The sequence below is a fragment of the Acinonyx jubatus genome, chromosome D1, assembly GCF_027475565.1.
Source record: "Acinonyx jubatus isolate Ajub_Pintada_27869175 chromosome D1, VMU_Ajub_asm_v1.0, whole genome shotgun sequence".
Taxonomy (NCBI): domain Eukaryota; kingdom Metazoa; phylum Chordata; class Mammalia; order Carnivora; family Felidae; genus Acinonyx; species Acinonyx jubatus.
This window is the reverse complement of record NC_069390.1, coordinates 48,622,432-48,648,749: the sequence shown is the minus strand read 5'-3', so window position 1 is coordinate 48,648,749 and position 26,318 is coordinate 48,622,432. Positions and strand designations below refer to the sequence as shown.

General features: G+C 35.7%; 1 protein-coding gene across 2 annotated transcripts; it reads right to left on the bottom strand.

Moving 5' to 3' along the window:
• Window positions 1-585: 585 nt before the first annotated feature.
• Window positions 586-25,743, bottom strand: TMEM41B (transmembrane protein 41B). Of its 2 annotated transcripts, none has more exons than XM_015084686.3 (8): window positions 25,586-25,743; window positions 25,339-25,461; window positions 14,172-14,289; window positions 11,800-11,928; window positions 6,728-6,821; window positions 6,065-6,169; window positions 4,817-4,955; window positions 586-2,971 (listed from the first exon to the last, which is right to left on the bottom strand). In XM_015084686.3, exons 2-8 carry the CDS (start codon window positions 25,457-25,459, stop codon window positions 2,802-2,804), a joined length of 876 nt encoding a protein of 291 aa, XP_014940172.1. In that variant the 5' UTR covers window positions 25,460-25,461; window positions 25,586-25,743; the 3' UTR covers window positions 586-2,801. The 2 variants fall into 2 exon arrangements, with proteins under 2 accessions (XP_014940172.1, XP_014940171.1); XM_015084685.3 differs by having other exon boundaries at window positions 25,339-25,464; window positions 25,586-25,741.
• Window positions 25,744-26,318: the final 575 nt, after the last annotated feature.

Sequence of the window (26,318 nt, the reverse complement as noted above, 5' to 3'; positions counted from 1 at the left end):
TTTAAACAATCCCTCCTAATGTCACCCAGCCTAGCAAGTTTTTCCCAGGTAAGGAAGAAAATATGTAAAATATTTTTGCACTAAGATCCACTTTCTAAACATCTAAACTACAAGCGGTGAATGATCATTTAAACATGAGGAAAGCTTCAGTCCTTTTGATTTATTCTAACCATTTTCAAAAGAACAAAGAATTTTTATAAAGAAATCATTAAACTAGAAACTTAGATATTTACCTGTATTTACTTACCTCTACAATTTTAATTTATTTATTTTGAGAAAGAGAGAGCGAGCAGCATAAGTGGGGGAAGGGCAAGATAGAGGGAGAAAGAATTCCAAGCAGGCTCCACTCTGTCAGCACACGGATGCATGTTTAATCAACTGAGCCATCCAGGCGCCCCACCTCTACAATTTGAAAAGTTGATTTAAGACTCTCAAAAGCCAACTATAAAAATAAAAGGTCTTCAAAATTTTCTTTGTTCTTAGAGGTGAAAATGTGCATCAGAATTGTAGGAGAATGTTACTTTTTATTCAATGCAAGTTTGTTTTAACATAAATACTTCCATGAAATAAATCCCAAGTACTACATTTAAATTTTTCAGTACAATTTATTCTTATTCTTATTACATTTTAATTTGCATTTATTAAGTATCTTGGAAATATTATATTCAAATAGAACTCCAGAGAAAGGCCATTAACTAATTATTTAGCAGTCTCAGTGGGTCAGCTACCTAGTTAGCCTATTTGCCTCTCCCAGTGTACACATAACTTGCTCTCTGGTGGTTATTATTATGTAATTGTCTTCAAGATGTGGCTGAAGCTTGAATCTGGTATCAGACCAAGTCTACATATCCATGAATATAGACCACTGACTACATTTAGGGTGCAGCCAATTACGATGAATCTAAAAAAGACTGGCTATTCTCTTGGGAGAAGAATATATACCCCACCCAAGTGGCAGCTCAGTTTTCTAAGAAACTCAGAAAAAAATAATCCGCGAAGGGATAGAATCAATGAAAAGGATAGGGATAATACTCTGAGAATAAACATAATATATACACACTGGAGTAAATAGGCTTCTCTTGAGTCCAAGCTCTTACTTTTATTTTTAAAAGTCTGATAAAAATGTACTCAATTACATTTTATACAGTAATATTAGTGAACTTTGTCCAAAAAGACTTCTGTTTTTAAGTTCATTTGTAAAAATAACAAAAGCTTTATCACTCAATCTCTGGCCAATAAGGAAGGAAGAAAAACCTTGCTAGAAATGAATACAAATAATTTCACACAAAAGGCCAGGTGACGTAAGAATAGTATATTAATTAATATATTTTCTTTGTATTTACAATAAATCCATTTGTTAATACTGTGATAGAAAAAATAATCAGTCCACATTATGTAGTAGAAACAGGCTTTGAGGATGACCATTCCTCTCACAATAAAAACATACAAGGATTTCTCCCACAGCTAAAGTACTTTTCAACATGACAGTCTTGGGTGAAGGTAAAACTGACAAAGTACCTTAGATATCAGCTATGTCCTAGAATCAGGAAATCAAGGGTATTACCATTAAGCAAGCAGCAGAAAGCTGTTTAAGCTTTTCCAGGACCATTTAAATAGAGTAGTTACCATGTAAGGATTTAATTTTACTTGGAGTTATAAAAAGTAAACACACTAAATTGGGTAACTGCATTAATCAAAAGCAGCCCCAAACAAAAAAGCTATCAAAAAAACCCAAAACAAGGCATTCTTATATCATGCATAAAAAGGATAATTATATAATACATATTTTAATGACCAGACCAATAAATAAATGAGGTAAATTTTACAGTTATTGAAACAAATAAACTATATTTAACCACTTAAGTGTTGCGCTGCCACTGCTTCCATTTCAAAATATAAAGTAATATAATTAACCTATCATCTAAAAACTGCATACTTTGAATGTTTGTTTTTGATCCCCTTTTGAGATAGTAAAAGGGGACTGTGTAACAAAATATTATCTGAATATAAATCATCAACACCAATATAATACAATTATCATGTAATTGCCATTTTTATATGCACAGTAGAAATACTGTGAAAGCTAGAAAAAAAGATGGAAAACAGACTGGCCAGAATTTTAAATTTCAGACTAACCCATGATAATCTAGAACAGGAATAAACAAAAATAAAATTTACACAACAGATACAGCTTGATATCCTTTCCAAATTCAGTAGTCCACCAGATGTACCTTCTAAACAAATCCATTACCTCAAAGTTAAAAAAGGAAGAAAACGTAAATCTCCTTTTTGAGCTTTAGTTTTCAAGTTTACGCTCTTGAAGAAGGCTAACATTACCAAGAACTGCAATACTGTTTTTACAAATCTAGAATCTTTCCTTTTGTATTTTGTATTTGCTTTCCCTATTTCAGTTATTAGTAAGGGAAAAGAGAGGAAAATATTAAATTATCAAGTCAAGAATAAATATGATAGCCAGTTCATGAAACTATGAAATTGAATCAGTTGGATCAAGAATTTCCCACTACACAGCTACTGATTATCTACAGCTACCGTTGGAGTAGTAATTTAGAAAATGTCTATCGTAACTACTGACAGTACTTTTCGTAATATATCAATTTCCACTTTTACTTTCTTCTCTCCCTTACCTCTTACATTAATTATTTTAACTGTGTGACAGGAAATTTTATTTTACAAACTCATTTTAATTACTGAAGAGGTGATTTTAACACCTAAGCCTGCCAATCCTGAGATGATGATGATGATGATGATGATGATAGGAAAACTGAAACCCAGATGATTTCTCACTCAAATTTCTGCTTTAGTTTTTTTTGGAAGATGGCTGGCAGAATAGAAAGAAGAGCCAAAATCATTAGAACAAATACTGAGTTCCAGGAAACAGCTTCCCCTGCTGTTGTAAGCTGGTACAATGTTGTTCCTGCCTTAATCGCTACAAAAGAGGGAGGTGCAACACCTAAAAGAAAAAAGAAAAACATAACCATTTTTAAAAAATAAAATTTTATAATATATTTTATATTCACAAAATTATTCAGAACTTAAAACAGCACTGACATTATTCTAACACTTTGTAATGTACTATTTTAAACTGATTCAAATAAACCCATGTTTAAATTTTAAAAAATTAAAATTTTCTGTGGGTATAAAATTTCTTACAAGAATATAGTAATCTCTGTTTTGGTACATTGTTATTTAATTTAAAGCCCCACGGGGTGCCTGGGTGGCTGAGTCGGTTAAGCATCCGACTTTGGCTCACGTCATGATCTCAGACTGTGGTTTCAAGCCCCGTGTCAGGCTCTGTGTGCTGACAGCTCAGAGCCTGGAGCCTGCTTCTGATTCTGTGTCTCCTTCTCTCTCTGCTCCTCCCCAGCTTGTGTTCTATCTCTCTCTCAAAAATAAATAAACATTAAAAATAAATTAAAAATAAATAAGGCCCCTCAAGTTTATTTCCATATAAAGAATTCAATCTTTCAACTACCTCTGGAGGATAAGGAATTTAAAAATTCAAGAAAATTTTCTAGAAAATAATTTAGAAAATTTCTTAACAGCTTTTAAAAAAAGAATGTGCTTTGATCCAGCAATTTGCACTTTAGGAAATACTAATGTACCTGAGCAAAGACCTAGGCTCAAGGATGTCCATCAAAGCATTATAAACAACAAAAAATCTGGAAACAATCTAAATGTTCAACAATAAGATTGAGTAAACGGTCATTCATCCTTGACAGAATATACTTAAAATAAAAATGAAGTGGTAGGAGATACTCAGATATGGAAAGATACTCAAAATATGAGTAAGAACAGTTTATACCACAGCATGGATGGAACAACTACATTTTATTAAAAACCAGAACAAATTGGAAAAGTCACTTTAGCCAAAGTTGAAGTTAACTAAATCTGTGGGTATTCCATCTGTAAAATTAAAGAGATGGGGACAAAATTCTCTCTTCTGATTCTGTAACATTATTTTACAAAATCCAAAATATCCCTAAGATTTTTAAGTTTCTCAATGAATTCTTTAAGAGCAGCAACAAAAAACTGATTTTGATTATTCTTTTCAAGATCTGTAAGTATTAACTTAAACTTTAACTGATACTTAATACAAGAGGCCTGTTCACTTCGTTGGTATCTAAACAACTCAAATTAAATTTGAAAGAAAAGCAGAATACTCTTACTAAAGAACCATCAGAATTCACAAAATACATAAGCATCTTTACGTCCACTAATTAATTTCAGAATTAAATGCCAGCTCCTTGAAAGCAAGAATCCTTGTTTCCCCCATACTTTTCGTAACGCCCATAATAAATACTAATGTCAATGAAAATAGAATCAACTCTATTGAAAATTAAAGTTCAGTATTTCAAAATGGGCACTTTTATTATGATTTAAAAAATATCCAATAAAGTAGTCTTCTTTAAAAGAAGTAACACAAGGGCGGCTGGGTGGCTCAGTCAGTTAAGCGTCCGACTTCGGCTCAGGACATGATCTCGCAGTTCCCGCACTCGGCTCTGTGCAGACAGCTCAGAGGCTGGAGCTTGCTTCGGATCCTGTGTCTCCCTCTCTCTGCTCCTTCCCCACTCATGCTCTGTCTCTGTCTCTCTCTCTCAAAAATAAATAAACATTAAAAAAAAAATTTAAAAGAAGGAACACTTAAATCAACACAATCTAGCAAACATTTCAGGATAGCTATTTATGTATGCCAGGCTCTGTGCTGAAATATGTGCAAAGAACATGAAATCTAGCCCAGCTGGACACTGTTAGGTATGTACACGAGTTCTAACACAGCGTGAACCAGAGGCCTTACCTAGAAAAGTGCCAATAAAAAAAACTTTCAATGGCACATTTATCACAGGGGATGTGATATTAATAAACCAATTCGGCAGAAATGGTGTTATTCTCAAAAATATAATGTAGTTAATGAGATGTTCTCTATGACGCTCAACCTGTCATAAGAAAGAAACCAGTTAGGATCAAGATAAGGCCAATATTGAGAAAAAGTTCCTTAATATACTTATTTCAAATTCTCATTCCCTGATAGTTCAGAACCTATCCAGCAGAAATGATCAACATAGGAACCTGAAAATGACAATGATCTCACTACCAAAGCTAAGTAACATGAGATGAGTTTTTTTTTTAATTGTATATATAGCTTAATGTTGCACTGTTAGATGGCTCAACAATGACCCTTTACACCTGAAAGAGCAAAATTAAATTTATAACTATACATAAGATACATATCATGTGATTAATTTTTAACTTCCTATAATGTAAAAGGCTAGTATAGCACATCAGTAAACCTAGCTTCTAATTTAATCTTTATTTTTGTGTTATGATATATATTACATAAGTGATTCATTCATTAGATAAGTGAGATTGAACAAGTATAGGGAGATATTTAGTCAATTAAATAAAAGCAGTTTATACTTCTAAATCTTGCTTTACAAATAATGATTGTGATTTGCAGCAAAATGCTTAATTTCTCATCTCCTAGTTTGTAAAACAAAAGGGTAAGGCAGAACGATTTCTGCAATTCCTTTGAGATTTAACAGGTTGTTTCTTCCAATTCTTTCTAAAAATAAGATTTTCTCAGCAACATCATATTAAACCTTTCCGTGTAGTGGTGCCTATATTTGTCATTGCATGTCTTTGTAGAAATCCTGACTAAAGAGAACAGTCATTTCTACTGATGAAATACATTCAAGGAGTTGGTTGATAAAAGTTTTTCAGTGACCCCCTGACAGTGGACTGCATCAACACAAAACAGGTGAGGTGTCCAAATATGTGAATGTCTTCACCAGAATGATGACTTACTTCTCTGCTCTGACTGAACTTACTAGGAATGAAGAATTACAATTACTGTTACAGTACAGAAACTGCATATTTGAAATGATTAACATTCATTATTTGCCTACTACTACTATAATTTACTTTGGTCAAAAATCATTTTTATTAAAGCCCTGAGTCTAGGTTAATTTATGTAGGGACTATACACTGACCTCCCAATTAGGCACAGAATGACACTAAACAACTTAAAAAAAAAATACATGTTTACCTGTTGTGACCATTTTACTGCTTTCTCTGTTAGGTATTTGTATACAACTGGCCTCCCAACTAAATAGGAGAGCATATAGCAGAATGAGGCACCGAGTCCAGAACACTAGGAAATAACAAAAAGCCATAAGCATTGTGTACTTTTCCATCTTAGTCACATGGATATAGTCACTTAAAGCAAAGCTCAACTAGTATATATTTTGGGGGGTTAAGGGAGGGTACTCTACATGACATCTCTCGTGCAGAGAACAAGAACCCATCTGATCCAGTCCCTTCTCAGACCAAATTATAACTAAAATGAGAATAACTAAAACAAACTGGCACTTATGATTAAACTTAGTGATTACATCCAAATAGTTAATAATAGCATCTAGCTAGCCTAAGAATAAAATTTAAAAGCGAATTTTTTTTCAACTGCTATGCTTGAAAATACCACCTCCAGCTCTGGACTTAAGTCTGTGATGCCCCTGTTCTAGGAAAAAAGCAAACTATAACATCTGCTTATGGGGGGACTTAAAAGATATTACTTAAACATTAATCACCTCTTAAAACTAATGAGTTTATGTTTACACAAACTAGTGGGACCAGATGCCATCCTTCTCCCTCATCATTCTATCAAAAGCTACTTTTTTTCTAGTCTCCCAAATTCATTTTATATACTTACCAAACAAACAAGAAATAAGGCTAGCGGAAAGGGATAAAGAAACCCTGAGAGTATACTGAGAAATATAGAGCCTGGAATAGCAAATGTTTGCAAGCTGTTAACTTCTAAGTTAAGGATTAAAACATAATACAATGGAATTTTTAAAAGACAAATCAAACATTTCAGAAAACAAGTATCAATACAGAAGTTATCATGTTAATAAGATTATATCTGTATCTCAGTATTAAGAAAGCAAAATTGTATCTAAAAGTTTAAAAAACCATCAGTTATGATGCCTTTAACTCTAAATTGACCATTTTCTAGCATTATTATAAATACAACGCTATTAAGAGTGTGTTACTGAAAGAAAAACCAAGACAAATATCCAATGTGTTCCAGATAAAGAACTGGGCACTTTGGCAAAAGAAACAAAAGGGAGGGGGAAAAAAAAGAGAGAGAGAGAGAGAAAGAGAGAGAACAAAGGTCTTCAGTAATCTTATATGCTTCTCTAATGCACTGCATTTACTCCTAAATGTGTTCAAGCAACATGGTTTCTGTGGAAATCTAGGGTATGATAATTACTTGTTTCTAATTTAACTTATAAACATTTACCTCAATGCACTACTCATTAAAAAAAAAGGATAGGGGTTACAGAATAAAGATCACAAACCTTACTTTTAAGAATTATGCTTTTTACTACTTCCTGTTTGCTCCCAGTTTTAGTCTGGAATCCCCCTACCCCCTTTTAAAATCCCCTAACATGATTTACTTACAAGTCAGAGTGAATTCCTTCAACGTCTATGTTCTTTTAAAATTTCTATCTTCATCCATTCTCCTACTCTATTCATGTTTTCATCTCAATCTCCTTTCTTTTTTCTGGCTTCTTTCATCTTCAGTTTCTTGCTCTTCCACAGGATCCCTGCTGTATAAACCCACTCTGATGCCTATGAACTCAAGAAAACCTAGGCTTTCCTTGACCATTGTATTCTATCCAGCTAGTGTGCCTCACCTTCACTTCCTCAGAGGAGATTCTCTCCCTGTCTCCTTGCAACCTGACTTACTCATCCACCCGTCTCACGGCCAAAAGTAATGATTTTTTCCTGTTTATTTTTTCACTCTGATTTAACTCATTTTATAATTATGTAAAATATTTACTTGGTTCTAAAGTCAAATCTACACAATAAAGTACATCTAGAGAATGACTTCCATCCCTCTGTCATCTCTCTCCCCACAGGTAAACACTGTATTGGCTTTTAAAAATACCCTTTCTTGGGACGCCTGGGTGGCTTAGTCGGTTAGGCATCCAACTTCGGCTCAGGTCATGATCAGGCTTGTGAGTTTGAGCCCCACAACTGGCTCTGCACTGACAGCTTTAAGCCTGGAACTTCCTTCAGATTCTCTCTCTTTTTGCCCCTCCCCTGCTTGTGCTCTCTCAAAAATGAATAAACATTAAAAAAAATAATTTTTCTTTTCAAAAACAGATAAATTATCTCCTTGTGTATGTGTGTACTCATATCCTCCCCTGCTTAGATAAAACATTGCATACTGACTTACTACTATTCTGCACCTTGCTCTTTTCATTTAACATTATATCCTGGAGGTAAGAATGCCTTAACCACATAGAGAGACATTTCTCATTTTTAAATAGCTAGAGTACACTCCAGTGTTTAGACTTGCCATGGCTTATGCAACCAGTTCCCTACTGACATTTGGGTACGGATACTTCTATTTGAATATTTAAAATTCTGCATGTCCTAAATCAAAGCAAATGTTATCTTCCTTTCCCAACCCTAAACAGGGTCCTCTACCTATTCCCTTTTTTCTCTAAACAGCCCAAAATACAAAGCCAAAGAAAGGTAACCACCAAGAACAAAACTGGTATAGTACTGATAACTACTGAAGCTGGATGATGGGTACACAGGAGTCCACTGTATGATTTTCTCTACTTTAGTATAGGTTTAAAATTTTCCATAATAAAAGAAATTTTTAAATTACCCTAAGATTTTAGCCTTAGGGAAATAAAAAAAGAGATGATGGTGACACATTTAATGTCATCCATAGCTCAAAAGTCTTCAGTGACTACCCAATACCACTGAATATTCTAAATTCCTCAGCCTGGTACTCAAAGTCCTCTACAGTCTGAGTGCAGTGTCTGTCCTATCTCCCTACACTTGTGTCTCTATCCTCCCCTTTTCACACCCTATAGTCCAACTAAACTGGATAACTGATCACTTGTTAACCACACCCTGTGCTTGTAAGCTCTGCTCTAGATTTGCTCAGAATGAGACTGTGCCATCTCTACCCATAATTCCTTAGTGCCCCAGATGGAAATAGTTGTTCTACCTTTGAATGCTCAAAACACTAGATTTGTACTTAGAATATAATTAGTAAATTAGAAAACTGAATATGAATAAAATAATTATAATGTAAAAAGCCATTTATATTCAAGTTTGACATTACGTAATACCAGTGAAGGTACTAATACTACACTGCTGAAGACGGTGGCCACTAGCCATATGTAACTATGGAGACACTGAAATGTACCTAGTCTGAACTCAAGTGCTATGAGTGCAAAACACACAAATTTCAAAGACTTAGTGTGAAAAAAGAATGTAAAAATACCTCAATTTTTATGCTGATTGCGTGTTAAAATGATAATATTTTGACATATTGGTTCAAGTAAAATGTATTACTTAAATTGATTTCAAGTGTTTTTTTACTTTTTCTAATGTCAACTAGAAAATTTAAAAATTACATGTTGTTCAATTATATTTCTATTAATTAACACTGTATCAGTTATATGCCCTAAGATAAAGTCTTTTCTTTTTTGTTCACTGAATTTTAAAAAGTATCTTTTTAATAAAGAGCTTAAGATTCAAAAGTGAAAATAGACAATTATAAGACAACATGAATTTAACAAGTTATGTTATAAAAATCTAAAATGAGATGTGAAATCATTACAATCACTTACATATCAAGGCAACAATAACAATATGCAATAAAACCTCCTGAATTGACAATATTAACCAATATATGTATTTTTACTATTAACCAATATTTAAAATGTAAAACTTAGGGGCTCCTGGGGTGGCTCAGTCGGTAAAGCGTCTGACTTTGGCTCAGGTCATGATCTCGCAGTCCTTGAGTTCAAGTCTGGCTCTGAGCTGTCAGCATAGAGCCTGGAGCCTGCTTCGGATTCTGTGTCTCCCTCTCTCTCTCTCTCTCTCTCTCTCTCTCTCTCTGCACCTCCCCTGCTCATACTCTCTGTCTTTCTCTCTCTCTCTCAAAAATAAACATTAAAAAATTGATAAAATTTAAAACTTCAAACCAAATGTATTTTGTAATAATAAAGCCCTTCTTATACTTTCAATTCACTTTCTATAGGACAGTTTATCCTTTTCTACTAATTTGCATATGGATATTAAGACAACTAGGCTATAACATTTATAACCCCAGAGATTGTCAAGATCCATTTATGCTAACTGGTTGACTGACCTTATGAGTGGGTATCTCCTTTATCCCTCAGACATGTTATCCCTCCCAAAGCTGAGAGGCAAAGTAGGGTAAAAAAAAAAAAAAGATGACTTTCCAAAGTAAACAAAAACTATATGCCTTGTTCACAAAAACCTTATAAATGCCAAATCAAAAAAAGGAATCAAGTTTTTATCTTACTTGAGGAAAACATTTTAATTTATGGTTAAAGTGTATAGAGGCAAAATAACCTTTAAGTCTAACACTAACACTATGGTTTTCCCAGATAGGTTCTAAAATGGAATTAGTAGGAAAGGGGAGCAGTTATGGATTTCTTAAAACAGCTTATGTATTATTAAATCACTTTACAAATAGCTGCCAAATAACCTGCTGAAAGACAGATGCATAATAATTATTCTCTAAATTTTTCCCAAATTTGGATTTTTCTCATAATAAATAAGATGACAAAGCACCTAAATAAAAATGTATTCTCACCAGGTAGATAAAGGAATAATGTTTGTATTATCAGCAAAAGTTTTTGTTAACATACTTAATAAACTGTTTATGCTAGGAATAACTGCTTCAGGGTATTTAAGAATATACTGACAACATTTATATAAGGAGGCAAATATAGAAAAACATATATATATGTTAAATACATAATATCTAGTCTAATATAAATCCAAGAAAAGAAAATGCTAATGAATTTTACAAGAAAAAGTTTTAATTGCGAAGTCCCATAAGCCAAAAGAAATTCAGGAAATAAAACAGGAAGCAAGAATATAAAGAGTTTGAGAGAATTAATAAAGTAACTAGTTTAACTTTTAAAAATAAATGTTGGTTTCAAAAGGAGAATGATTACCTTTACAGGATCAAGAGATAATGTGTTTCATTAAACGAGAAGATTTGAAAACAGGTTGGATTAAAATAAAAGATACAAAAATCAGATTGAAGTTAAAGCCCGTAACTGGAAGACTAATCACCAGTAGCATAAGCAGTTTGAAAATACGCAGGAAGAATAAAGCTATTTTCCTGACTAATTAATACAACATATATTTCTATAAAACAAAGAAATACATCCAAAAGTTATTTTAAAAATTTATATCCTTTGAATGACTAATTTTCCACTTAAGATCTTTTTACAAAGAAACCATTAAATGGAAGAAAAAAATCACAAACAGAAAGTTTTATAACACAACATGTATAAAAGCAAAAAATTAATTACAAATTATATCTTCAAACCTAACGGAGTATTTTTAAAAATTATGCTGTGGTGACTATTCAAAATAAATAAACTAAATTAAAATAATCAATTAACTAATACAATCATAAGTTAAATAGATAATTATCTTGAATAATGCAGAAGAGAGGAAAATGTTTATGATAAGTGAAATAAGCAGAATACAAAAAAACTGGTAGTAAATATTCAAAAATAATAACTGAGTTGAGGAGATAGGTTTAAAGTAAGAATTTTTTCCATTTAATTTTTCAATATTTTATTTAATGTTACATGAAATTAATAACTTTTAAAAGAAAAAATAGTTATGCATAACTAAACAGACCCTTTAAGACCTCTTTCTTGAACAAAACTAGATTAACAGTTTTTTTAGTTAAAAGGATACAAAATATATGTAGCAAAATAAGCTACAAGTACTTGTACATAAAAGGTGTCCTTATATTTGGATAAAACTTTTCCTAGAGCCTTGGCATCATCCATATCTCTGGGAACCTTCATATTCACTCTTTCTTCTCTAAAGAAATAAAATTAAAGTGAAAAATTTTAAAGCAGAAATTTGCCAAGATAATTAATATCAAAATCAAGTTCAAAACATGAAGTTTTATCCAAAATGATTTGGCGCTTTGATCTGTATTATATTAACCATAAATTCATAAGTTTTAAGTTCAAAAGTCTATAAATATTTGTTTTTAATGATTTAATATAATTTCTTGAGACATGTTATCTATGTATGAAAGTTCAGAATGACCCAAACTAAATTAGATTAAAAGCATTTGCTCCAACGCTGGTATAAATTTTGAGTTAAAAAGTGAACTACTGATGTTAGCATATTCAAAACATATTTAACATCATTTTGGGTAATCCTCATGAGAAGCTAAAATCAATAATTAATTACAACTAAAATTAAGTAAAATTTTTGATGAATTTACAGTTCACATATCTTCTGGAATATTTCGACTCAAAGTTCAGATAAAAACTTACACATTTTTCCTTTTCTATTAATCTTACTTTATATTTGGTGCCTTATTTGGAACTGAATTTCTTACTTATAAAAGGCTCAAATAATTACGTTTGTGTTTAATGTATATTGTGCCCATTTGTTTACATGATAAAATTTAACCAATCTTGCAGAACAATGATAGACTGCTGCCTAATTTCTATAAAAACAGTAGGTAAACTGTGATTTCTCATTTATAAATTTAAAAACAAAAAAACTCTTTTTAGGGGTGTGTACACACACACACACACACACACACACACACAAAGAAATAAGCGGAACATAACAGGTGTATAACAGCACACTTGTACACAAGTGATGTTATCATTCTTAGAGCAGATTGGGAGCAAAGACAACCTTTATATATTCTTGCCCTCTTTCAGTCAGCTCTTAACTGCCTCCTCCTTGATCAAAACCAGAAAGGATCTAAAATTCCATAACACTGATAGTAACCTAACAATATAACATGCTAGCCTCCCAAAGGCATTTACACTGACATAAGAAATCAAAGTATGAAAATAAAAATAAGTTTAATTACAAAAATTTCAAGCATGAGGAATTGTTATTGAAAGGAATTTAGAGGAAACGGGAACTTCCAAACACCCTGAAATCATATTTCACAGTTCTCCATTACCACACTAGTCTGGCTCTGGTTGAAAGTCTAACTACATTTTAGTAAGTCTTTTATGTAATCTATGATTAACATAGGTTGGTATTACTGTGGTTAAACAGACCTGGGATATTCTGCCTTCTTAAAGTATGTTTCAGTTCCATAATCTCTTCCCTAAAATTCAAAAAACTCTGAAAACCGAAAGTTTTTCATATTTTTGTCAGAAAAAATTGACCCACACTTAAATATCATAGTCTTTTATCATGCCCATTCCTCTGCAAAAAATATTAATAAATTTGATAATGGGATCCTTCCCCAGATCCTGCTGGAGGTACTACATAACAGACAGTATTCGTTCCATGTTATCTGTCCAAAAATGGAAAAATTCTAAATTCTGAAACACATTTCACCCCAAGGTTTTGGCTAAGGAGTTTTGGATGTATTTAAGATAATACAAGTTATTTTTTTTATAAAGTCCATTTCACTGTGAAAACTACCTATTCAGGTCATATCATTTCCATAAAACAGGGAAAAGAAAAAGAGCTAGGAGAGAGAGATGTGGTGGGGATAGAAATGAATGAATAGAAGCAGACAAACTGATCACAAGAAGGAAGGGAGAAACATAGATGGAAAGGTAGGGAAAGCAGAGAAGAAGAGCATCAATGGTTTTCAAACCACAGGTGTCTTTTATGAATTTTAAAATAAGCTTGCTTGGTCACTACTAGCATGAAAAATTAAATAAATAGAATAGTTTAGAAAATATCAGAGACCACCACCTGTTTCAGGAAACTTTAATTTTGTATGTATACATGTATGCAAGTGAGTGGGGTACAAGGGACAGGCACATGCCTGCAGGATCATGACATAAAAATCTATTTCTTAATATAGTTATATATATATTTTTAATTTGAAAGCCATTAGAAAGATGAGGCTTTAATTACAGGAGCAGTGCTAGGAAAACCCTGCACAGAAAATCAGGAGGCATGTTTGGGAAAGAGTATTTAAATAAGTGTCACTAGAGACTTGCTACAAATCATGATAGCTAATATACACTCACCATGACAGTTCTGTTGCTTCAAATTAGTTTAACTTTTAATCTACTTTATCTATAAATGTCTAGGCATTTTTCAGTTTCTTTCTGTATACTTACTCACTAAGCTGAGGAAAATTTTTATATACCAAAAACATAACAAAAGCTGCAGATAAGAAAATGGACACCAATATAAGAAGTGACATTCTTGCTGACCCAGCTTCTGCACAGGCTTTTTCTGAAAGGGAAAAAAAAAAAAAAAAAGCTATAATTAAGATATTTTTAAAAGACAGTATTCCAAGTCAGCAAATAATTTCCTTAACGACTTTCCTCCCCAATAAACTGTTCATACTTTTGCTCAGTTTTAACATAAAAATTTAACTCCTAATGTATTTGCCATTTATTAACCAGGCATATTGCTTCGGGGGGATATACCCATTTCAGAAGCATGAAAAAACAGAACACCAGAATTTGCAGCACTGATTTGCTGATAAGCCAAAGGAGAAAAGATGGCATTGCTCTAGTTACTATCACTGACTTTCAAATGTATTTATATTGGGAGTTGACAACATAGACAGAATGCCCTCTTAGGAAAAATGAGGTAAAGTGGCAATTACTTCAACTGTCACAAGAACCCAGAAACTGACTAATACAACTGGTGAATGTTAATACAGTACTTTTTACACCAAATGCTTCAGAATATAGTTGATCCTCAAATGTTTTGGGTGGCTCTCTGGGACTCCAAGAATGGCAGAATTTGTTCACATTCCCTCACAAGGTACTCTTCATGTTATCTAAAAAATTATATGCAACATAAAAGTATAGGGTACATGAGTGGCTCAGTCGGTTGAGCGTCTGACTCTTGATTCTGGCTCAGGTCATGATCCCAGCATCATGGGATTGAGCCCAGTGTCAGGCTCCTTGCTGAGTGTGGAGCTTGTTTAAGATTCTCTCTCTCTCTCCCTCTGCCCCTATCCCCCGCTCACATGCTCTCTCTCTAAAAATAAAAATAAAAATAAAAATAAATAAATAAATAAAAAGATAAAAGTATGGAATGAGATCCAGGAAAGAGCAAGTAGAAGAATGAGCAAGAATGAGCTGTTTTTATCAGGAAGTAGTCAATAGTGGGGAGGCAAGGCCAAGATACCTTAGTAGTGCTCTCTGTGGAAACAGAAGTGGTGGCATAATTTTTATTGCGCACATTTACCATTATTCCATGTACATACTTTTAACGCTCAGGGGATTAAAAAATATGTGTATACCATAAGAATTACTTTTAGTTCTCTGAGAATGAAAATACCACTATGCCCCTCCCTAACTACTGCCTGTGTAACTTTTATACATACTTTTTATGAAGTATCCTAAAACAAATGCCTGTACTCTATTCGTTCATTTGGCAAATTCTTCTTCTCAAACATTTATATAAACGTATTAGATAGGTGTCACTGCACAGTTGAGTAACACCCTCCTCCTCAGGGAAACTTTCTCATATTCCCCTTCCTCTCAAAGGGGCTAATCTCATTGGCCCTATTACAGTTTGATTCCAACACTCTACCTTCCCAAACAACAGAAGGCTAACTTGCCCAAGGTTGGACACCTGACTCAAGTAGAAACTCATTATTGGCTGACCAAATTGTCTCTTGAAAATTTGAACTAAAAGAGATACTGTTGTCAAGAGGTGGTATGTCTTGAGGCTGAAAGATCAAGCAGTGAAGGCCACAGATAATGACAAGGCAGGCCAAAGACATGTACCAGAAAATCTAAGAGTGGAGGTTAAAATAAAAACCCAGAGAGCCCAAGTGGGAGCTATAGCTAACCTACTTGTTAACTTCTAACTTTCCACTTCCCTTAAAGCCTAGCTATATTTCATTTCTTGCTCACGGATGCCAGTGAGATTGCCTCTTTAAAAAAAAAAAAGTTGGGGTGCCTGGGTGGCTCAGTCGGTTAAGCGGCTGACTTCGGCTCAGGTCATGATCTCGCGGTCCACGTGGGTTCAAGCCCCACATCGGGCTCTGTGCTGACCGCTCAGAGCCCGGAGCCTGTTTCAGATTCTGTGTCTCCCCCTCTCTCTGACCCTCCCCCATTCATGCTCTGTCTCTGTCTCAAAATTAAATAAAAAAAAAAAGTTAAAAAAAATTTAAAAAAAAAGTTTTAAACGTTTATTTTTGAGAGAGAGCATAGCAGGGGCAGAGAGAGAGGGAGACACAGAATCCAAAGCAGGCTCCAGGCTCTGAAATGTCAGCACAGAGCCCATGCAAGGCTTGAACTCACAAACTGCGATATCATGACATGAGCTGAAGTTGGACGCTTAACCAACTGAGCCACCCAGGAGCCCCAAGATTGTCTCATATATTTAGAAGAATCTCCTTTTTTATTGGTGCTAGTTTAAACTTATTTCTGCTCCTTTCAACCAAAAAGCCTTAACTAAAAGACAAACTTCATTTTTATACCTTGTCTCATTTTATTGTAGTTTTATATATTTTACAACTGAATTGGTAAGATTTTGCCCAATTCTATGTTAAACATGGAGTAATACAAACCACCTAGCTCCACGCAAGGTGTATTGTGTGAAGTACATGAATTGGTATCACCAGGAGCTTGTTAGAAATGCAGATTCAGAGGGCGCCTGGGTGGCTCAGAGTCAGTTAAGCATCCGACTCTCAGTTTCAGCTCAGGTCATGATCTCCTGGTTCTTGAGATCAAGCCCCGCATTGGGCTCTATGCTGACAGAGCAGAGCCTGCTTAAGATCCTCTCTCTCTGCCCCTCCCCTGCTAGCTCACTCTCTCTGTTTCTCAGAATAAACATTAAAAAATGCACATTCTCAGGCCAACATGCCAAAACTACTAAATCAGAATCTGTGTTTTAATAAGATACCCAGGTGATCTGCATGTACATTAAAACTTAAGAGAAAACAATATGGCCCACTTTGCCTATTTTATAGGTAAGTAAATAGAGGCCCTAAGGAGGTTGCGCTATTAAAAAAATTCCTAAGGAACCGAATGGCATAAAGTATATCCCCAAAGCCCTTTAATATCCATGTATAATCAACTCATAATTTCTGCTATAACACAAATTGCTTAGGTTTGGTGCTTTGATATACCAGATACAAATTGTTCTTATCTGTTCATTAAAGCTGACTTTCTGAAAGACAATATTAGGTTTATCAAGCTCTAGTATGTGAACACTAAAGTTAAAAAAAAAGACTTTACTTCAAACATTAAAAAAAAAAGGACTATACTTCAAAAACCAAGTTACAAATAGAAATTTACTTGCTCATATCATACTTTTTTTAAATATTATTTTTTTTTAAGTTTATTTATTTTGAGAGAGAGAGAGCATGAGCTGCAGAGGGGCAGAGAGAGGGACAGACGGAATCACAAGCAGACTTGGTTCAGAGCCCCATGTAGGGTTTGAACTCATGAACAATGAGATCATGATCTGAGCTGAAATCAAGAGTTGGATGCTTAACTGATGGAGCCACCCAGGCACTCCACTCATATCATATTTCTAAAATTTACTGCAGGAAGCAATGGGATCATAAAATACTACAAAAGATGGCTTCAATGGAGTAATAAACCAGGATGCCTGCCACTGAACACTATAGTTCATTAATCCACTAATGTATTTGTATGTTTTGCAGCACAGAAAATTGAACAGAGACCTTAAACATCTGAGGTGGGCATAATATGAAAAGATCTCTGCAGAATCTTATGATAACAAATGCCTAATTGTCCATATCTTTGCCTTGGTTATGATATCTAATTCAATGCTTCTCTTGAGAATTTAAGAAATCATATTTACTCACTCTAAAAAGAAAAGAATAATCAGCCAAAAGTGACAAAAAAAATCAGTGTGCAATAAAACCAATTCAACCAAAAATGTATTTTTTTAAATTTTTTAAATTATTTATTTATTTTTTTAAAGTTTCTTTATTTTGAGAGACAGAGAGAGCAGAGGAGGGGCAGAGAGAGAGGGAGCCTCAGGGAGCTCGGCACAGAGCCTGATGTGGGGCTTGAACTCATGAACCGTGAGATCATGACCTGAGCCAAAACCAAGAGTCAGACGCTTAACTGACTGAGCCACTCAGGCACCCCCAAAAATGTGATTTTAAATAGAAAATCTACTGAAACACAAACTTCTCACAAGGCTAAAATTTTATTTTCCTACTTTGTTAAATAAAGAGGTAATCCACAGGAAAAGAAATAAAAGTAATATATAAACATTGAGGTTTATAGCATAGTTTTCTATGGGCTGACATCAAAGCAAAGTGTATGTACACACACATACTCTGTACAATTATTCGAAAGGCCTGCTACTTCTTAAAGGCATGCTACTTTTAAATCTACCTGGAATTAACTTGCTCAGCCTTCACTTTTCACTTACTTTCCTGCTTGAATCAAGTCCAGAGTACAAAAAGGACTGATACAAGTAATTTAATATTACTGGCATCTTTTAAACTCTTCAAAACCACTGTTTTTTTTTTGTTGTTGTTGTTGTTTTTCATATGGCAGACATTTGTGCACACAAGAATTACTGGTAAGAATAAATGGCTGATATCCCCCCAACCCCCACCTCTTTCCCGGTACTTTCCTTTAGGACTTCTGCTCTGCAAGGTATGCAGTCAAATGTAGAGTTGCTTAGGATGATCTGCTGAGCATCTATTATGTACAAAATGTTTTCTTCAATCTCTGCTTCTAAGAAACTGATAGCACCATTAGCTAGATTACCAAGGAATGAATGGCACAAAGGGGTTTTGAGTATATAGGAAAGCAAGATTACTGGGCTGGAGTAATGGAGGCAAGATTCACAGAGCAGGTAGAAACATGGTTGAAGACTAAAAGATAAGAAGAATTTACAGCTTTCTAATCCATACTGTAGTTAAATATAAAAAGATTTCAACAGGTTATACAGTTCTCTTAAATTAATAATTAGGGGTGCCTGGTTGGCCCAGTCAGTAGAACAAGAGACTCTTGATCTTGGGTTGTGAGTGAGCCCCACATTGGGTATAGACATTACTTAAAAATAAAATCTTTAAAAAAAAATTAAGTAAGCAAGCTAGCTTTAAAGTTAAACTATAATATTTTCTTCCCATTATTCATTTGCCAGTCCTAAGTAAGGAGTCAGAGGGAAGAAAGGTGTCAGGCAACATTTAACTGGACTACAGAACACTACCCTGAATGCTCCCAGAGTACACATTTTCTCTGACTGCTACTTGTTGTCTTACAGTTGGATGATGAAACACATAGACATTTGAATAAAATTAACCTCCATGTTTAACTTGATACCTATTTTTTGCACTCTTTAAAATTAGGAAAATTTTGTCAAGCATTGTGTTCAACAGTAACACAGAAAACAAACTGATGAGAATGCAGAAACTAAATGACCTTCAATATTGAAGCTCTCCTTTCTTTTTAAAAAAAAATTTTTTTTTAACGTTTTATTTATTTTTGAGACAGGGAGAGACAGAGCATGAACAGGGGAGAGTCAGAGAGAGGGAGACACAGAATCTGAAACAGGCTCCAGGCTCTCAGCTGTCAGCACAGAGCCAGACGCGGGGCTCGAACTCAACAAACCGCGAGATCATGACCTGAGCCGAAGTAGGCTGCTTAACCGACTGAGCCACCCAGGCGCCCCTGAAGCTCTCCTTTCTTTCACACTAACTGGTAACTAGGGGTTGTTAGATATTATGATTCAACAATTATTCTTGAGTGTAATTCTATTAAGTCCAGAGACTAGCATGTAATTGATTTAGAGTTCTACACAAATAAAAGTTGAAAATCTTGTTTTAATAATAATTATACATCTACATGTATAGCATACATTTTTATAATGTGCCATGTCATTTAGCATTTAGAGCTACCCACAACAGTACTTTACACATTCATTAACCTTCACATCTTCCATCATACTAATTCCCAATCTGAATTATCCCCATATTCTGCTTTCCAACCTCCTCCCAGGGGAAAATCACTATTAGACTACTAGAGAAAGTCAAGATTATGTTCTCTTAGCCTACAAATTCACAATTTTTTCTATCTTCAAATAAGGTTATCACTAGCAAATAATCCTTTCACAGCACACTCCAAAAGGGCTATTTCAAGTCTCTTCAAGCCTTTAATTCTATCTTCATTAATTCTCAAACAATGACACTCCCTCCACACTTCAGTGAGCTTCCCAATCTCTACCTTAAGATCTGTTCCTCAAATTATCCTCCCTTGCTCCTTTCCCCTTATCTTTGCATTAAATGCCAACACACTTCCTTCCAGATTTTACTCAAAGAATTGTCTCTTCTCTATGCACCCAGTATCTTCAATTCTTCCTCTTAAGATCACCGTTTCTCTAACTCCTAATATGCATATATCCATTCTGAAAAGTCATAACCTTAATGGCCCTATAGTAGCTCCCTATTTTCGTTATTTTCATATCAAAATCTTTTGAGGGGCATAGGGGGGCTTAGTCAGTTGAGCACCCAACTCTTAATTTCGCCTCAGGTCATGATCCCAGGGTCATGGGATCAAGACCCGAGTCAGGTTCCACACTGATCATGGAGCCTGCTTTAGATTCTCTTTCTCTCTCTCTCTCTCCCCCCCTCTCCCGTGCTCACTCTCTCTTAAATACATACATACATACATACATACATACATACATACATACATACAAAAAAAACCTTTGAAAAGCAAAATCTTCCTAAATCTGCAAGATTTTAGGAATGACTCTACTGGTCATCAGGTCCATCAGGTCATCAGGTTCTCAACATTCAATGTTTTCTAAACTTACTTGATTCTACCATGAAGAAGCAAAAGACCCATCTCTTTACAGAAACTCTAACAAGTGTTCAAGGTCACAAGAATCTACTGCAGTATTTTTGTAAGTAAATTTTATTCCAAGGGCTTTAGAATTTTTTTTAATTTTTAAAAATAAAAAAATGGTAGCAGTATCATCAAGTATAAATGTAAACAGCTAACTATAAAATACAAATAATTGACTATTACACACACAAAACATGTTTGTAGGTAGCAGACAAAATGGCACTACCAATTTTGTACGAAAGCTCATTCTCTAAGGATTATGCCCTGCAATTGTGGTACCATTCAATCCACATACCTTCAGACTCAGTTAACCACTTTCAGATGCTTCCCACATCCATTCACCAAAGACTGAGATCAAGCTTATAATAAATTTCTTCGTAATCCTAAAAGATTCATCATCCATTTAGATGATCCACCCAGGCTCAAAAGTCTTTAAGGTTCATTTCTATTCAACTTTAGCCACCCACTTCCAGCAACACACTAAGTTCTCACATCCCGAGACTGCTCTACCTTGGACATTTTAAATTCCAACATGCTATTCCTTGATCACCTTTATTCTTTCGTGAGCTTATTCCCTCCACTTTCTCCCTTCTCTTGGGCTCCTCACTTTTCTTCCTTCCATGCCCAACCTTGATTTCATGATGTATCATCTGAAGCAACACCTTTGATTAGAATCCTTACCCTTTTCTTATATCTAATCTAACCCAATACCAGTTATAAATTCACCTTCTTCACGAAGATGGTTGAGCACAAATAGAGAAAAATCATGAGTGACCCATCACAGAGATCCATCTTTGGGAAAACTGAGTTAGCCTCATTCCTACTCCCATTTTTTTAGGTGTCAAACATGAATCAGGTTGAGCCAATCTGATAACAGTGATAGGTTCAGGGACAAGCATTTGATCTGAGACAGTCTAATCAGTGTGAATATTTAGATTTTTTATTGGCAATGCTAGGAAAAACATTACCAAAGTTATCAAGGACATATTTAGCTTACCTGGACCTTCACAAGAAATCAACCTTAAGGTAAAGCTGACATCAAAGATATGAAAGAAATCTGATCCTGATCACTGGGCTCATTGGGCCACTGGTTCCAGGCTGAAGCCAGGGAATCCCACTTAATCTATCAATTTTTTAGTTATATATATCAATCAACCTTCTTTCAGCAAGGGTTTCAATTGTATTTTCTATTGATAAGCACAAAAATCCTGATACATAATATTTTGGTTGAGACTGTCTCAACAAATTATACTAACACCTTGGTTGACATCCAGTTGCCAATTTTAGTCTTAACTCCCGGTTATCAGTAATCAGAGCTTCTTTCTTCCTCTAAGCCAGTACCTTGCTCACAGCAGATGCTCAAAGAATATTTACTGAACCAAATAAACAAGGCAGGATCTAGAACAGGCATCTGAGAGGGGTGTATTATCCAAAGTTGAACAATATTGTCTTCTAAAAGTAGTAAAATCAACTTTGAGACAATGTTTCTCAAACATTTTTGGCTGCAATCACAATAAACGGCTTTATATCATGATTAGTACACACAAAAATCTATAAAACGAAAAATAAAATTCCAAGAACACTTATGCCCTACTACATGTGAAGCACTCTATTTTCTCTTCCATTTTTTAAAATGACTCATCATTACCCATCAAACTGATCTCACAGTGCTCTTGCTGCTCACAAGGATGATGATCTATATATATTTAAAAAACACAGTCCTAGCAGTTCTCTTGAATCGAAGTGGGAAACTTCTATGACTTGCTAGTAAACAAATCAGCCAGAACAAATAACACAGAAGAAAATAAAATACCCTCATTCAGGCACTCTTGCATGTAGATTAGATCAAGAGCCTCATAAGTGCTTCTTACTTATTACTCTTCCTCATCATGCAAGAATTAGACTCTCAGTGTTATTATCTTGGTCAAGTCTTCACAGTGGTCCTCAGTCTGTAAGGCTCAGATGTTAGACTAGAGATCAGAGTCATGGCAAGGAATCCACTAAAACATACCAAACACTGCATGTAGAATGTAAAGTAGTTCAAGCATACACACAATGACAACTATTTGTCAAAGTTACCTAGATGTATTTCTCAATCAAGAGTTAACTAAAATTTGGGGCGCCTGGGTGGCTCAGTCAGTTAAGCATCCAACTCTTGATTTTGGCTCAGGTCATGACCTCACAGTTCACAACACTCAGCCAGCCCCACATCAAGCTCTTCTCCTTCTCTCTCTGCCCCTCCCCCACTTGCTCTCTCTCTCTCTCTCAAAAATAAACATTAAAAAAAAGTTATTAAAATTTTTATCTCTTCTCCAAAACCTTTAATTTTTTTGAGATGTTAAACCAGATACCATCTGCAATTAACAAAAATTGCTTTTCATAATCTGGAAAATTGGTTGCTAAGTAGTTACTAATGACACCACATCACCAGCTCATTACCATTACCATAAGCAACCAAACCCTATCATGTAAGGGATCTACAAAATCTTTTGCCCAGAGAAAGAATTCCTAACACTAATTAAAGAGAGAGACACAGAGACAGAAACTGAGAGGCAGAGAAGAAAAAGAAAACACTGGAAATCACTAATTAACAGGATGGATCAAAAAACTAACTTTGCAATGAGGCGCCGGGGTGGTTTGGTCACCTGGGTGGTTTGGTCAGTTAAGCAACCACTCTTGGTTTCAGTTCAGGTCGTGATCTCTCATGGTTTGTGAGTTTGAGCCCTACATCTGGTTCTGCGCTAGCAGTGTGGAGCCTGGTTGGGATTCTCTCTCTCCCTCTCTCTCTGCCCCTCCCCTGCTGTCTCTCTCTCAAAATAAATACATAAACATTAAAAAAAAAAAAAAACCCACTAACTTTGCACTTAAATCCCTCTGTACCAACATTATTTTGATCATGGCCAACCCAACAGAAATCCTCCATTCCTGACAAATTAATGTTAATAAGTTTGCTGACATAAAGATTCACACTAACTTTCCAGCTTAATGTTTCCTCCACCCAGAATCCCTTACCTTCTCTCTAACAATGCAAACCCTACTTCTTCCTGAAGGCATGCCTTCACATCTCCCTCTATCCTTCTATAGATGTGTAGTGCACAGGAAGTTGTTTGATAGCATCATAAAAATAATTGTGTTAATGGGTTATTCTAATGATAAAAGATAAACAATTATAAAAGCATTTTGGAGGTTTCAAGGTTTTATTTTCCAAATAGCTTTAGGTTAAAACAACAAAAATCAGTAATAAAAAAAATTGCTACTGCAAACCAAATGACAATCTTTAGAAATGATCTATCTGGAAAGGCTTCCTGAAGAAGTCTTCAGGACACACTTGGATTACTGTCACTCTCCATAACAGCATCTTCAAAACAATGTTCCTTTAATTTAGAGTGGATTTATACTTAAACAACAATTCATTTCTGGGGTTTTGAAGTTATTTGGCTCTACTGTCTATAAGATGGAGAAATACCCAAATACATAAAGCCTAAAAAGTCAAATTAGACTAAAGACATTTTAAACTAAAGTGTGCAATACATTATTGTTGTCTATACTTATGATGTTGCTAGACAGTCTTCAAAGACCCTCTCCCTACTCATCACCGGTGGTGGACCACAATGGCCATTTGTTACGATCCCTTCAAGTTTATGGGCTTTTTAAAAAATATTTAAAGAATTTAATCATTTTAACTTTTGAAAAGCAGTGAAAACCTCTATGCCAAGATGGAATCAAAGTATTTAGCTTCCAGGTATGCTTTCTTCTTAAAATAATATTTAAAGTTCAGAGAAATGCCAGAATGGTGTAATGGAAAAAAGCTTGAGAATGGGAGATCTCAGCTATGATAATAATTAACATTTATTTAGTCTCCACACAAGCCATTACACTAAATGCTTTACATCCATTATTTTTGCGTAATCCACACGGCAAGCTAAGCTATTATTACTATCACCTTTGTCATCCCCACTGTACAGTTTAGACACTGAGTTTTTAAAGATAACAAGTCCAAAGTCATAAGTGGTTGAGCAGGCCACTTGGAAGTGGCACCTGGACATAGTTAAATCCTTGCTCTTAACTACTACTTGACTAATCTTGTGACTTTATGCAAGTTCCATATCCACTCTGGGCCTCAGTTTCCTCATCAGTGAAAATAAAGCAAGAGTCTTTAAGTTCCTTCCAGCTCTGTCTAGCTTCAATATTATGAAGCTTACAACCTCTGAGCTTCAAACAAGCCAGTGTCATCACTTCTTTTAATTGAATTCAACTACAACAGCATTTACGAGCCACCTCCTAAGCGTCTGGCCTTGAGGTGGGCAGCGGCCCAAGCAAGCCCAGGTCCCTAACCCTCTCTGCTCCCACGCCCCTGGGTGCCAAGCAGGCCCCCTCGAAAATCCCTGGGACAGACCGGGGTCCTTTCTACTCCGAAGCCCCTCCGGCACACTACCGCCTCTGGGCCAACCCCAGCTCTGATTCCGGTTCTACTCACCCTTCAAGTAGTCTCCGCTGCCTGGCGTCATGAGACCGCGCGTCCCCGCTGCCCTGTCCCCCACAGGGGTCGTGTGGAGTGCCCCCGTCTGCGATCTTTCGGCGACTTTGCCTTTCGCCATGGCTGCTGCAGGGAAGGTGAAGGAAGAGAGGTGATGCTGCCCCAGCTTAACAACACCTCCGCCTCAGGCTCCTTACACCAGGGGCCGCAGCCGCAGCCACAGCCACTTCCGGGGCGACCACCTCACCTGAGACGACCTCAGCCCGGAGAGCACAGCGACGCTCGGCTGAAACCTACAGCGCCCACTCGGAGTAGGCTCCGCCCCGTGCCACCCCCGTGCCTCGCGCGCTCACGCTCGCCCAGTAACCGCGAGACAAGTCAGGGCCCTGGCCCACCCCGTTCACTGCCCCGCCCCTGCTCACGACTGTATAGAACATGCGCAGTCGCAGTCCCGGAGTTGGTAGTAGCTCGAGGACAAGAGGCATCTAATGCGCAGCTTTAATTATCCGGAAGTGCGGTCCTTGAAACTTCAAACCCTTTGTCCCGGCCGCCGGAAGTGCCCGCGAGTGATTAGTTGGCGTTTCGCAGCAAATGGTGATTCAGCTTACTGACTTCACCAATTCTTCAAGCGGCTGTCTTCAGTCGGGTCTAGATGTTTCGTCTGAAAATGTTGAAAAATACAAAGCCTGAAGCGAACCGATCGAGTTTAAGGAAAGTTAAGGATCAGAGAGGAGCTGTAACCTGTGAAGGTCACAGGATGGCAGAAAAGGGTTTAGAGGCTTTCCCATTGCCTCACCCTGTCGCCCCTCACTAGCAAACCCAGGTCACCTCATTTAGCTTTTTCTTTCACTGAGCCCAAACGTGCCGTTGTTGACTGTTAACTTTTTCCACACTTAAATCTCAGAACAGTGTTCAGCTTACTGGTGAGTGTATTGGAATTTCCTCTTGAGAGCAACTTGGCAGTCTGTATAAAATACTGT

What these genes read in the sequence shown, in the direction of transcription:
- TMEM41B (XM_015084686.3), bottom strand. Translation starts at nt 25,459, where the DNA reads ATGGCGAAAGGCAAAGTCGCCGAAAGATCGCAGACGGGGGCACTCCAC. An exon ending in AATTTTCCTCAGCTTAGTGA is followed by an intron (nt 11,929 to 14,171) that starts GTAAGTATACAG and finishes TTATTTCTTTAG; the next exon opens with AGAAGAAAGAGTGAATATGA. An exon ending in TATTTTGCTACATATATTTT is followed by an intron (nt 6,822 to 11,799) that starts GTATCCTTTTAA and finishes AGAAGTTAACAG; the next exon opens with CTTGCAAACATTTGCTATTC.